At 44.7% G+C, this 14,115-nt stretch overlaps 1 protein-coding gene across 3 annotated transcripts in view; it reads right to left on the reverse strand.

The window, feature by feature from the left end:
* Positions 1-14,115, reverse strand: part of LOC142370056 (NACHT, LRR and PYD domains-containing protein 12-like) — a 62,221-nt gene that overhangs the window by 30,953 nt on the left and 17,153 nt on the right. For 2 of the 3 annotated variants that reach the window (XM_075452478.1, XM_075452477.1), the window contains 3 exons: positions 11,861-13,640; positions 4,216-4,389; positions 1,466-1,636 (listed from right to left, as the gene is read on the reverse strand). In XM_075452478.1, the coding sequence (XP_075308593.1) occupies positions 1,466-1,636; positions 4,216-4,389; positions 11,861-13,640 (2,125 nt within the window). Of the gene's footprint in view, positions 1-1,465; positions 1,637-4,215; positions 4,390-11,860; positions 13,644-14,115 lie in introns of all 3 variants that reach the window. The other variant, XM_075452476.1, reaches the window with a different exon arrangement.

The raw sequence follows: 14,115 nt of genomic DNA on the forward strand, positions 1-14,115 counted from the left end.
CTCAACCAGCAATCCTTCTTTCTGAGTCTCGCCCCTCAAACATAACTAACAATGAAAAACACAGATGCAACCCTGAGGTTCCCAAACTATACAAAACACAGTCTGACCGATACTAGCCGGGCCTTCCGCTGATCCAAAATGCTGCAGCCAGAGTTCTGATGAGATCTAACAGCAGAGATCATATTTCTCCAGTTTTTCATTTCAGCATTTTTTCATGTTTAAAACTGGAAAAAATAAGACACTCACTTCAACATTCTGCTGTTCAATTTCAAATCATATCGGGTCCTTTCCTGGATGCATTTCAAAATGTAGAAGGTAATATCTCATGTGCATTCACTTTTATTCATGTGTACTACTCCCTCATGTCAGGTGTGCAGATGTAGGGCAGTGACCAGGGTGGGAATGAATGGGATTATGTTGAAGGGGTTGTTTTATGTATGGATATTCCCTTTTATTTCTTTTTTTGTTGGTTTGGTCTTTCTATAATCTGGTTTAAGTGTGTGGGTTAGTTACCCTATGTGTATGATTAATCTGTACCCATTTTTATCTTTGCTTTTTTCCTTTATAGAAGAATAAAATCTCAATAATAAGAAATATTGTTGCTGCCTGAACCTCCAAAGCCAACACTAAGAGCTTGTTTTAAAGACTCCAGCATGCTTATGTTAAATGTTCCCAAGCAGTACTGACACATCCATGTTAGCAGACATATCATTACTTAAAGAGAACCTTTGAAATGATTCATATGTTCGGCGCCCCTTCATGAGACACATGAGCTCAAACAACACTTTCTTTTGCCCCTTTGCCACCGCCAAGCTAACCCTACTCTACTCTGTTCGATATAGCGCGACACTACACGACACGACACGACACCAGTACCATTTCCTTTTCCACCCAAACCGTGACCTGGAAGTGGGCGGAGTCGGCCCGTTCACCACTAACGTGACGTCGGTTTCAGGCGAAGAGACGAGACGAAATACACTTGAAAAAGAAAGGAAACTTTGGCAATACCTGCACCTGCTGACTGTCCGTGGGTCGGCTTTCCTTCTCTGGTCTTCCATATTCGTAGTTCTGTTTACTCTCTGTTGCTCTCGCAGGTGTGTTTTCATACATGGCGGGTGATTATTTAAAGCTCCCCGAGCTTCGTGGCGTGTATGACGTAATTTCACCTGACCAATCAGTGGACAGCACTGATCACGTGACGTTTTAGTATCGGCAAGTGCCGACTAGACCCACCTCTGAAGCAGGTACTAGCCATCAACCCGCGATGGAAAAGCTCCCAATCAGGGTAGAGTCGTACCGTGTAGAGCTGTACCGGTACAAAAATGTTCGGTGGAAAAGGGGCATATGATAGCTCTGTCTTTTCAGAATCATCACTTTGTGATCAACTCTTTCAAAGATCTCAGGCTTTACTGATAGAATTGGATACACACAGAAACACTACAGCAGATCCAGTTAGAAAACTCACCTCAGAGTCTGTAGTTGACAGCTTGGACTCTCCAGTCCTGTGGACAGCTGCTTCACTCCTAAATCCTTAAGATCAAAGTTCTTACTCAGGTCCAGTTCTGTCAGATGGTTGGACTTCAGAGCTGAGACCAGAGAATCACAGCTGGTCTCTGACAAGCTGCAGTCATTCAACCTGAAAGAATGAAACAGTAAAAGTAAGAAAGTATAAAGTATAAAACCTAAAAATCAGACATGTTCCTCTTCCTCTACATCATCATTATTTCAGCCTTCTAAAGACAACAGGGGCTCTGGGTCCACAGAAACTTTTCTTCTTACAGTTTCTTATTAGTCCTGAATAATGATCCTTTTTTATGTTTCCCAGCAGGAAGTGCAGATGAACACCAATCATAAAGCTGCTGTTAGAGACCTTTTTGACTCTTAATTCTGATCAATAGCTTCCCAGCTGCAGGAGGAACCTTGGGTGGCATCACTACACTCAGTGTTTCATGCAGATTATGTAAGAATACGGTGATTTGTGAAACAAATTAACTCTAAGTTTCTAATGTCAGCTTCCATAGGATTAAACAAAAGCAACCCACTGACCCTCAGTTCATCACATACTGATGTGAGGAGGCAGCTACATTCGGTTTCAGCACACTGGATATCCCTAAAAAGTGTTACTCATGGTCCAGATCTCCAGGCTTCATTTGTGCTTTGCATGGCAGCTCATGATTTTATGGAAAAGCAGAAAATCCATCATCAAAACCACGAAGCTGTCCGTACACAATTTGGCAGAATAGGTTACAAACATGGAACTTTTGTACTTGTAAATAAATGGTGGGTTGGTGTCAGATGAGTTGGGGTGAAAAAATATATATCCATCTATATCTGGTTTATTGTATTTACTGTGCAAACAAACCTGCTTCAGTTTCAAGAGAAGTAACGGTGAGGGCCACTTCAAATTAACCTCTTGGTGAACATAAAACCTGGTTCACAAAAAATAAAAATTCTTCAAAATAATTCCTTCGTTAATAATTGGTCACACAAAACTTTATTGTATTAATCCTTAAGAACCCAGACCCATTTCTACTTAAATGAAAATTAAAGGGGTTATAACACAGACTAAATAGACCACATAGAACCCATTTCAGAATTTTTTTCCAGAATACCACCCCCCACTGTCAGAGATCTGTAATGTGACATATATGTCACATTGGGAGTTAAGAACCTGGATAATTTCTCCATCAAGGAAAATTATGGGGGACGTAAGGATGTGTGACACCTGTGTCACGGTGGGTGACACAGGTGCGGCTTATCTGCAGATTTTCACATCTTCATTGTAAACAAATTAATAACATTAATTACACTGGTCGGACTGTTCAGCTGTTTCAGACTGATACCTCCGGTTCAGGCTGGTCCTCGATCATCAACACGCACGTTTCTCTTTCAATCGCGGAAAATATTTTTCAATACTCATCTGGATTGAAGCAGCAAACATTCAGTGTAAGAGTTTAAAAAACTACTTTATTTGATTCACAGCTGCTAGTGTTTAGACCTCGACAACCCAACTACATTTATTTTATTTTTTTTACGGCAAACTTGCGACAAGTTAACTTTATAAAGAAGGCGTAATCGCGTGTTTGCTATGGGACGGGACGGGACAACATTGTATTAAAAATATAAAATATTTTTATAGGACTTTTTAATGTGTGATTTTATAAAGGTGCACGTGATACCAACCTTTCGTGAATTCTTTCGGTTGAGCTAATCTAACGCGACGCTGAAGCTAGCAAGCTTCCACGCTTCCAGGGAAGCACGGAGGGGAGGGGCTGTGTGTGTGTGTAGGCTATGCGAGAGAGACGGAGGGAGAGAAGGGAAAGGAAATGCAGCTTAACGAATACGAGTATTTTTTAAATAGCGTTAAAAAAAATAATAATAACGAAACGCAATATGTGGCTGCCGGTGTTGAATCTGTGGCGCACCGCCACGAATTAGTCTGTGTGTGGGAAACACTGCTGACTTTAGACCCAACATACCTCGGTATGCCATCAATCTGTCCTTGTAGCCCACCCCTCTGAACAGGTGGCACCATCTCTCTGTGCTGGCAGCTGTCTGCTGCACATCTGTTACTTCTGGATTTTTACTTTTTTAAACCCACAAACCCAGCAGCCTCTCTTTGGGCTCATTCTGAATTCCACTCCTGTGCACACTTTTTTCTATGAACTCTTTTTGCATGTTTTCCTCTCATGTTTTGCTGATTTTGTAAGATTCATGTAAAAATGAAGTGTTGGGGCAGTGCTCTGCCTTTCCTTCAGTCTGTCTCTAATTACTGGCTGAAGGCTAAAACCCAAAGCAGACTGAGTCATTGTGCTGAAAGTGACTGAACTCTGCACATTTGTCCCGTTCAAATGAGCAGCAGAAGCAGCAGATCTGTCAGTTTGTTGCAGTTTAATCTTCATCCAGCTTTCCAAACTTTACTGATCAAACATCTCTCAGATGAACCCAGAAGGACGAGTGAAAGAAACATTTCAGCTGCTCCATTTTTAAGTGTGATCTAAAGGGTTTGGTCTTCTTTTATGACTGAAGAGAAATGGTTCATAACCAGAATCATCTTTCTAAGTTACTGTTTTTTTAAGAAACTGAGAAAAGAACTGCTTTGGCAGGTGAACAATGTAAGAGAAGCTTCATTTAGAAATGTGGAAACACTGAATATTTTCATCATTTTAACATAACAGTAAATCATTTAAACTAAAAGAGCTGCAGTGAACTGACCTCAGAGCCTCCAGTCTGCAGTTTGGACTTTCCAGGCCAGCAGACAGATGTTCCACTGCTGGATCCCTCAGCTTGTTGTTACTCAGGTCCAGTTCTTTCAGATGGGAGGGGTTGGACTTCAGAGCAGAGGCCACAACTTCACAGTGAGTCTCTGAGAGATCACACCCAGCAAGTCTGTGATGAGAGAAAATATAATAAAATCTGCACAGTAAAAACTAACTGAACTCAGATTCTAACTGAACACAGTGATGTAAGTAAGTAAGTAACTTTAATTTATATAGCACATTTAAACAGCAAGAACTGACCAAAGTGCTGTACAGTGTCAAACTAAAAGACTAAAATTAAGCATAAAAATAAGATTAAAAGCAAAGCAAGAACAAACAGCAAGAATAAAATACATAAGATACAGAAGGCAATCTACAGTGTAATAAAAAGGCAAGATAAAGAATAGGGATAAAAAAAAAAATTAAAAAATAAGAAGAAGAGAGAGAGAAAAAAAGAAACTAGGAAGCAAAAGCCAATGTGTACAAATGTGTTTTAAGTCTGGATTTAAAAGTAGTGGTTGTGGGAGCAGATCTGATATCAGGGGGCAAAGTATTCCAGAGACGAGGAGCTGCCACAGCAAAAGCGCGGTCCCCTTTGTTTTTGAGACGGGACCGGGTAACATGGAGGAGACCTTTGTCGGCAGATCGGAGGGACTTTGGTGCATGGAGGTGCTGAATCATGTCAGAGATGTACATAGGGGCCTGACCATGAAGTGACTTAAAAACCAAAAGTAACATTTTAAATTGAATTCTAAAACTTATGGGGAGCCAGTGCAGAGAGGAAAGGACAGGGGTGATGTGTTCTTGCCTCTTTGTGCCTGTTAAAAGCCTAGCAGCAGCATTCTGCACCAACTGCAGGCGAGCTAGCTGGCATTGGGGGAGGCCAAAGTAAAGGGCATTGCAGTAGTCCAGCCGAGATGTTATGAAGGCATGGATGACTGTTTCCAGATCTTGAAAGGACAGTGAGGGCTTGAGTCGGGTGACTACTCTCAGCTGATGGAAACCACTTTGAACAACAGAGTTTATCTGTTTTTTTAAAACACATGTCCGAATCAAAGATAACCCCCAGGCTTTTGGCAGACGGCTTAACAAAGGAGGAGAGGTGAGATAAGTTTTCAGCAACTGTGGGAATTGATTTTGGGGATCCAAAAATCACAACTTCTGTCTTGCTGTCATTCAGTTGTAAAAAGTTGTTCGACATCCAGTGCTTAATGGCCTCTATAGAGTTCAGGAGAGATTGGGCAGACTCCTTAGTTTTTAATGGCAGATAAAGCTGTGTGTCATCAGCATAGAAATGAAAGGAAACAAGGTGGTTACGGATTATGTCCCCTAGGGGGAGCATGTACAGGCTGAAGAGAATTGGCCCTAAAATTGATCCTTGGGGGACGCCATAGGAGACCGGGGCAGAGGCAGAGGAAGAATGACCGATGGAGACAGAGAAAGTTCTCTGTTGCAGATAAGACTTAAACCATTGCAGTGCTGACCCTTTAATGCCCACCCACTCTTCAAGGCGGTTGAGGAGGATGTTATGATCCACGGTGTCAAAAGCTGCGCTGAGATCCAGGAGGACCAGGACTGCATTTTGGCCAGCGTCGAGTGTGAGGAGCAAGTCGTTAGTAATTTTCAGTAATGCAGTTTCTGTGCTGTGACATGCCCTGAAACCAGATTGAAAGGGCTCCAAGATGGCATGCTGGGATAGGAATGGGGACAACTGGGACAATACTACTTTTTCCAGTACTTTGGAGATGAATGGGAGTTTAGAGATGGGCCTATAGTTGTTTAAGCATTTGGGATCCAGGTTGTGTTTTTTGAGTAAAGGTTGGACAATTGCATGTTTGAGGCAGGCTGGGACAGAACCGGATGACAGACAGGAGTTTATAATGAGTTGAAGGGAGGGGCCAGTAACATCAAAGGCTTCCTTTAAAATGGGACATGGAACCTCATCACCAGGGGAGGAGGTGGTTTTCATGTGGAGCACAATGTCCTTTAAGTCGACCAGGGAGACAGGGTTGAAGTGACAGAAAGTAGCAATAGGGTGTGGGGGTAAGTGAGGAGATAGATCAGGAGGGGGGAAAAGAGCTCTGATGTTTTCGATTTTCTCCTTGAAGAAATGTAGGAAGGTCTCACAGACATCCGAATTTATAATGGGGGCTGGAGAGAGAGGTGGGTTCATAATAGAGTTAATTGTGTTAAACAAAATTTTAGGTCTATTTGAATGGCGGTTAATAATATCCGAAAAATATTTGGCCCTGGCTTCTTTGGCGGTAGCCTGAAAAGATGATAAAGCAGATTTAAAAATTTGAAAGGAGACAGTTAGACGGTCCTTCTTCCATCTCCTTTCAGCTCTGCGACAGGCCTGCCTGAGTGAGCGAGTATGGTCATCAAATTTCACTTTAAATTTAAAATTCAGATTTTTGTATCTGAGAGGGGCCACTAGATCCAAAATCTCAGTGCAGGATGAGTTGAATAAAACAATTAAATCATCAGGGCTGCAAGAGGCATCAGCAGCTGCAGTCATAGCTGAGGCAATGTCTTTACTTAAAAAACAGTCACTGAACTGGGTTGTAGCCAGTGGGTTTAAGCGACGGAAATACTGTCCAGGGGCTTTGACTATCTGAGTAGGATGGGCAATGTTGACGTTAAAAAAGATGGGCTTATGATCAGAAAAAGTAGCTTCGTCAACTGAGATGTTCTCAACAGAAAAACCATAAGAGAGGACAAGGTCCAGGGTATGACCCAGGGTATGGGTAGCTTGGTCAATGTGTTGGGTGAGCGCGAACGAGTCCAGGACGTCACAAAACTCTTTGACCATGGGTTTTTCCGGGCAGCAGACGTGGATATTGAAATCGCCCAGCAGCAGCAGATGATCATACATGGGCACAAAATCAGATAAAAAGGATGAAAATTCAGCAATAAAGTCTTTGTCTGGCTTGGGAGGTCTATAAATCAATGCACACAACAATGGATTGCGTTTTGATTCCACAGTGACGCATTGAAGTTCAAAAGTGGAAAAAGTTCTCACGGAAAGTGGTTGGATTTTTAAAACGTTGTTGTAAACAAGAGCTACTCCACCACCCCGTCCCGAGCGCCTTGGGGTGCTAATGAATGAGCAATTTGCCGGGCATATTTCACCGAAGGCAGCGGACTCTCCAACTCTGGCAGAAATCCAGGTCTCAGTTAAAAATAATAAATCCAAATCATGACGGGAGAAAAAGTCATTCAGTATGAAAGTCTTATTCAATACTGATCTGCTGTTGACAAGCGCCACTTTTGCCTCCGTATGTGTCTCGACCAGTACACGACGCGAGAACTCCAACAGTCGGATATTATCCGTGAATGTAATGTCCTCTGATGAACATTGTTCTTCACATCTGTGATTCATCTGATCTGATCTTCCTGTGTTTGACGTGACACAATTGTGCTCTTCAGTCTCGCACACGTGAGCACTTTTAAATGGATTTTTCTGAATTATTTGATCTAATCTGCAGATAAAGAGAGAAACATGGTGACCTCCGGTATGGCAACCAAGCAAGAAGCAGCAGAAATCATCTCACCCCCCCGACCACACTCACTGTGGAAGTTGACCTAAAACTATTAGATTATTAGGATATTAACACCTGGTGGAATGAAAAGGGGAAATAAAAGAAAAACAAGAGGAAGAACTCAGCTAGACTCAGGAATAAATTACTGGATAAAACAACTTCATTCAGTCTGAGGTGATGATACATCAGTGGGACCTTTAACAAGTGGAGCAGCACCATACAACCATTTCAAAATCTCGTCATTATTCTGGTAATTATTTCCTGATAAACCTGTTAAACTTTTAGTGATGCGTGCTTGGTTTTCTGAATCAATCCAACTGATCCAGACTGATGTACGTGGCTGCCTTTACACTGAAAATCAGAAACAGAGGATCTGTCGGTGCAGATTCTCAGTTATCCATCTTGTGGTCATCCTGAGAGCTGGAATGAGGTGAACTTCTTTTCTCTTGGTTCATGAAGACATTTCAGCTCTCACCAAAAAGGCCTCTTCAGTTCTAAACTAGTTGGTGGGAGTATCAGCTTGTTGGCAGGTTAGGGTCACATGTGTAGAAGTGACTCACCTGACCAAAGTGTGACTCATTCTCACCTGTGAGCTGTTTACCTGCCTGAACAAGCATGTTTTGGTCACAGGATCCAAGGTGTGAATGGTTGTGAAACGGGCCGGGAGGAGACTAAAGGCTGCGTTGTTGTCACAATCATGCATGGCTGTGTTGTGTTTTGGGTCCGAGTCTGAGGTGGGCTGAGCAGGTGGTCCGGAGAGCTTTGGGCGGAGCCTGGTTTGCTCCTGCCACCACACCTGCTTCTCATCATTCCTCATTAAGACGGCCTTATAAGAGCTGCAGGAGCAACCAGTCTTCAGATGGTCTCACTAACTTAGTGGTAAATCGGCTCACCCTATGTTCTGCCATGTGTTCTCTTGTGGTTGTTGACTAACCCTTGTTCTCGCAGCTTCTGCCTGTCTCGACCAAGTGCTTCTCCGCCTTGGTTTCCTGGTTCCAACCTGTACCCGACTCTCCGTAGTCTGGATATCCCCACCAGCCACATATCCACACCTGCCTGCCCGCCTAGCCTCTGCTGGGACTCCTACCGACACAGCCAGTACCCTCTCCTCCACCACGGACTCCAACTCTCACCAAGTAAGGACTATTTACTGCATCTCACCTCACGGAGGACCGCTCTAACCATCTCCTCCCTTCTGCAGAATCCTCCCGTGCCTGGAAGTCTCCACCACCAGCATTCCTCTGTTTAATAAATATTTGACCTTTATTTCCTTCTGGTCTGCTTTGGAGTCTCTATTCCTGACGGCTGGGGCTCAAGCCGTGACAGTTGTAGGTGCTGGAAGGTGATACCTGAGGCCACCCCCTCAGTTCAAAGATGGTTTTTCCAGTTTAACATAGATAGCTTCTTTGATTCCTCTCTGGAACCATCTGTCTTCTGGACAGAGAAGACGTCCAGAAGAACAAAGTCCAGTTGCTCTTTGGAAGAGATGGAGGCGGACTCCCAGACCCACTGACAGATAAATATGCTTCAGCATTCTAAAAACTAACCAAAATCCTTTTCCCTTTATTTATCCTTTCCAAATGGGAAATCATCTGCAGGTGTGTGTGGATTTGGTAAAGAATACACCATCAGAGAGTTCTTAGTCCACCAGGTCCCGAGTTTACTTCCAAGGGCAAAGTTGCTTTTGGTTGACAACCATAAATGTTGATGGGAGTGTTCAACCTTGTAGGTAGCAGCCCAAAACTGATCACTAAAAAAACAATGTCAGTACTGACCGAAGCAGCAGAGCGAATTAGCACCGAGTCACAAAGAAGCAGACCAGTCGATAATCAGGGGCCTGTAGTTCCACACTGACTCATGCAGTTTGTCTCTTCTAACAACACTGAACACATCAGCATGAACCTGATTACCTGTTCAGGTAAACATTAAAGATGTGCTTTTCATTTCAAATGAAAGAGTTTATCAGGTTGATTTTGATCAAACAGCTCCTCCATGAGGTTAAAAGCCTTAAACTTCCATCAGCTGTTTCCTACATCATTTCTCTGTGCACATAAGCTGCTAATAACTGAGCAAGATTCTGGAGATCCGATGGATCCAAAGCATTTATAGTACAATAACAAGGCTTGCACCGTTAACACCCGTAAGAACTAAATAAAATGACACGAGGCAGCTCACCTATCAGACCCTCTGGTCTATGAACCAGAAGGTGTGGTGGCGCCCTCATGGACCCCCCATCAAAGAGCCATCATGATGAGGCAACAACTGATTGCACGGCTTTAGTTGCAGTCATCGAGCGCAGTTTTAAGCCATTTTCATATCAAACCATTTCTTCTTTATTTCAGTGACATTCTGAACTACAGGTGACACGGTATTAACAGCACTCCTATTTGCTTCCCATTTCTTGGCTTTAGCAGGTCCCGTAATTCCACTGCTGACGCTGCTAAAAATGAGATTTTCCTTTCTGGATCTCTGAAAGCAGAACTTCAGTCTCAGAGCCCCTAAAGTTGTTCTTTTTGCGCCTTGATGCCATTCTCATGACTCAACACGACCCGGCACAGGAGAGAGGAAGCACAGCTTTATATGGTATCATTTTGGGCGTGGAGTACCGTATGAAAATCTATCCTCATGCCCTTAAATACGCACGGGTGGCATTCATCATTTCTGCAGGTCCTTTACACACTTTTAACGAAGTTAAGAGCGTTTGTTGAATCTGACGTGGCGTGGAGTACGAGACCTTCGTACGAAAAAAGTGAGAGAAATTTGGAATAAAATTACGAAAATGTTCTTGCATGAGGCCCAATGATCCCAAACACAGCAGCAGATCTACAGCAGAATGTCTGAAAAATAAAAGAATCAAGGTGTTGCAATGGTCCAGTCAAAGTCCAGACCTCAGCCTGACTGAACAATGTGAGATTCTGTCACAGCTGACTCACAAATCAGACCCAAGAGCAGACGCGACTCAGGGAGGTTTGAGTTAAGGTTTATTAAAGGTAGGTGCAGCGCTGAGCCGATGAGTGGATCCAAGTGAACAGGTAACTTGAATCCGAGAGGGTTTCCAGAACGGAGGGCAGGGTGCTGGCTGTGGGGAAGCAGGTACTGAGTCAACGGTGGGGCGAGCAGGCAGGTGAGCAGGCAGGTGTCTCAGAATCCAGAGTGGAGAGCTAAAGCCTTTAGCTTGGAAATCCAGAGTGCAATGAACAACAAAGGAGCAGACACACTGTAGCAGTGAGACAATCTGGCGAAGACCGGTTGCTCCTGCAGATCCTTATGAAGGTGCCTTGACGAGCGCAGACGGAGAGCAGGTGCGAGTGCAGGAGCTGAACCAGACTCCGCCCCAGGCTTCCTGGAAAGCTGCTGGACCCCGCCTGAGACCCAGAAACCAAACAAACACCACAGCCAAGCAGGATCATGACAGATTCAGTGTCTTGTCCAAAGTCACTTCTTCCACATGTGGACTGTGGAAGCCGTGGGTCAAACCACCGACCTTTCAGTTAGCAGACCGACCAATAACAATCCAACATCTGTGAGCAGCCTGTTGAACCTGGAAACTTATCAATCATTTCCATGAAAATGTTTCATGTGATGCAGATGAAAATGTGGCTGTTAGCTTGATAGAAACATAACTCCCACATGGCTCTGATACTTGCTGCTGGTCAGAGGTGCTGCTTCATTCTCCTTTCTGCTGACCTGTGTGTTGCTTTCTGTTCCCTCATCACTTTTGTAAAACTCTTCACATACATGCAGTAATGATATTAAAACAACAAGGAGCCTCCTCTGCTTCTCAGTGTGCTGCAAAGTAAACACAGCAGTTTCCACAGCCTAATATTTGCAGCATGTCCTGTGCTCTCTACAGTTATCTCCCACCACCCCTCCCTCACATCTCCAACAGTAGGTCTGCTGCTGGGAAGCACATGTGAGCAGAAACTGTGGGAAAGGTCCAGATGAACCTGTCTGCAGATTCTCCAGAACATCTCTGCTGTTCATGTGCAGAAACGGCTTTTAGGGAACTAAACTACTTATCTACACTGACACATGAAGTCAAAGAACACATCAACTCACCGAGCCTTTCTGCAGTTCCTCACAGCTGGAATCAGTCTCCATCGTCCCCCATCTGTTGTGTTGTACTCCTCCAGGTCCAACTCCTCCAGAACCTCCTCTGACATCTGCAGCATGTAGGCCAGAGCTGAGCAGTGGATCTCAGAGAGTTCCTTCTCTGATCTGTTCTCTGACTTCAGGAACTCTTGGATCTCCTGATGAACTGAGAGGTCGTTCATCTCCATCAGACAGTGGAAGATGTTGATGCTTCTGTCAGGAGAAATGTTATCACTGTTCATCTCCTTCAGGTTGTTGATGACTCTCTGGATGGTTTCTGGACTGTTCTGTGTCTGACCCAGCAGGCCTGCTAAGAGTCTCTGGTTGGACTCCACAGAGAGGCCATGAAGGAAGCGGACAAACAGGTCCAGGTGGCCATTTTTACTGTCCAGGGATTTCTCCATGACTCTCTTCAGGAAGTCACCCAGAGATGAGTAACTGTAGTATTCTCCCAGGAAGCTCTTCAGCACCTCCTCCTTCCTGTTGGTGTAACAGTGCATCATGTAGACTGCAGCCAGAAACTCCTGAACACTCAGATGAACAAAGCAGTAAACTGGTTTCTGGAAGATCCCACACTCTCTTTTGAAGATCTCTGTACAAACTCCTGAATACAGCGATGCCTCGGTGACATCCAGGCCACACTGCTCCAGGTCTTCCTGGTAGAACATGATGTTTCCTTTCTCCAGATGTTCAAACGCCAGCCTCCCCAGCTTCAGAAGAACGTCCCTGTCAGCCTCCGTCAGCCCCTGTGGACCCGCCTCAGGTCCCTGGTGGTACTTGTTCTTCTTCCTCTGTGTCTGAACCAGCAGGAAGTGGGAGTACATGTCAGTGGTGGTCTTGGGCAGCTCTGCCCTCTGCTCTGTGGTCAACATGTGCTCCAGAACTGTAGCAGTGATCCAGCAGAAGACTGGGATTCTACACATGATGTGGAGGCTCCTGGATGTCTGGATGTGGGAGCTGATTCTGCTGGAAAGCTCTTCATCTCTGAATCTCCTCCTGAAGTACTCCTCCTTCTGGGCATCGGTGAAGCCTCGTACTTCCGTTACCCTGCCAACACACGTAGGAGGTATCCGATTGGCCGCTGCGGGCCGTGTGGTTATCCAGAGGCGAGCCGAGGGAAGCAGGTTCCCCCTGATGAGGTTTGTCAGCAGCACGCTGACTGATGACGTCTGTGTGACATCAGACACAACCTGACAGCTGAACTCCAGAGACAGTCTGCTTTCATCCAGGCCGTCCAGGATGAACAGAAGTGTGCAGCCGGCCAGCTGCTCTGCTGGGAGCTTCTCTAATGTTGGATGGAAAACATGGAGCAGCGTGAGAAGACTGTGCTGCTCCTCTCTGATCAGGTTCAGCTCCCTGAAGGAAAGCAGAATCACCACACTGACATCCTGGTTCTCCAGGCCCTCGGCCCAGTCCTGAGTGAACTTCAGCACTGAGAAGGTTTTTCCAACACCAGCGACGCCGTTGGTCAGAACCACTCTGATGGCTCCCCGTTGCTCAGGTAAGGCTTTAAAGATGTCGTGGCACCTGATGGGAGAGTCATGGAGGCTCCTGGAAGTCGTCTCCAGCTGCCTCACCTCATGCTGGGTATTAACCTCTTCACTCTGTCCCTCTGTGATGTAGAGCTCAGTGTAGATCCTGTTGAGGAGGGTTCCACTTCCTGTTCCATCACTTCCTTCAGTCACATGTTCACATCTCCTCCTCAGACTGATCTTATGTTCATCTAAAACCTCCTGCAGACCAGCATCTGCTGAACAAAGAACAAATGAGACCAAACAGAAACACAGTAGATTCAATTCATCAGGATTTGTTCTTCTTTATCTTTCTGACCCCAGTTGAACATGTTTTTGGCTTCACACAGAAAACTTTTCTTTTCCTCCCACCTCTCAGTAAAATGATCAGTAAACAGGAAAACAAGGCTGATGTTAAATGATGTTCCTGATGACCTTTGTGATGACCCCGTGGGTCCTCTTGTGGTTGGTTGTGGTATTAACGAGTGTCTGTCTGTCCTGCTGGGAGCTGATTTCTGTGATTTAGGACACCTGTGGCTCCTTCTGTGTTATTTTGGCTCCTTTAGTCCTGATTTCAGTCTAATCACTCTGCTCTTCTACACAATGTGCTGCCATCTTGGTCATTGTGTTCGTTTAGTTTAATTCAACTCATATGATCCACCTCTGATTTAACGGATTTGCACACCTCGTGATATGAAGGTTGGATTTGGC

The sequence above is a fragment of the Odontesthes bonariensis genome, chromosome 20 (assembly GCF_027942865.1).
Source record: "Odontesthes bonariensis isolate fOdoBon6 chromosome 20, fOdoBon6.hap1, whole genome shotgun sequence".
Classification (NCBI taxonomy): Eukaryota; Metazoa; Chordata; class Actinopteri; order Atheriniformes; family Atherinopsidae; genus Odontesthes; species Odontesthes bonariensis.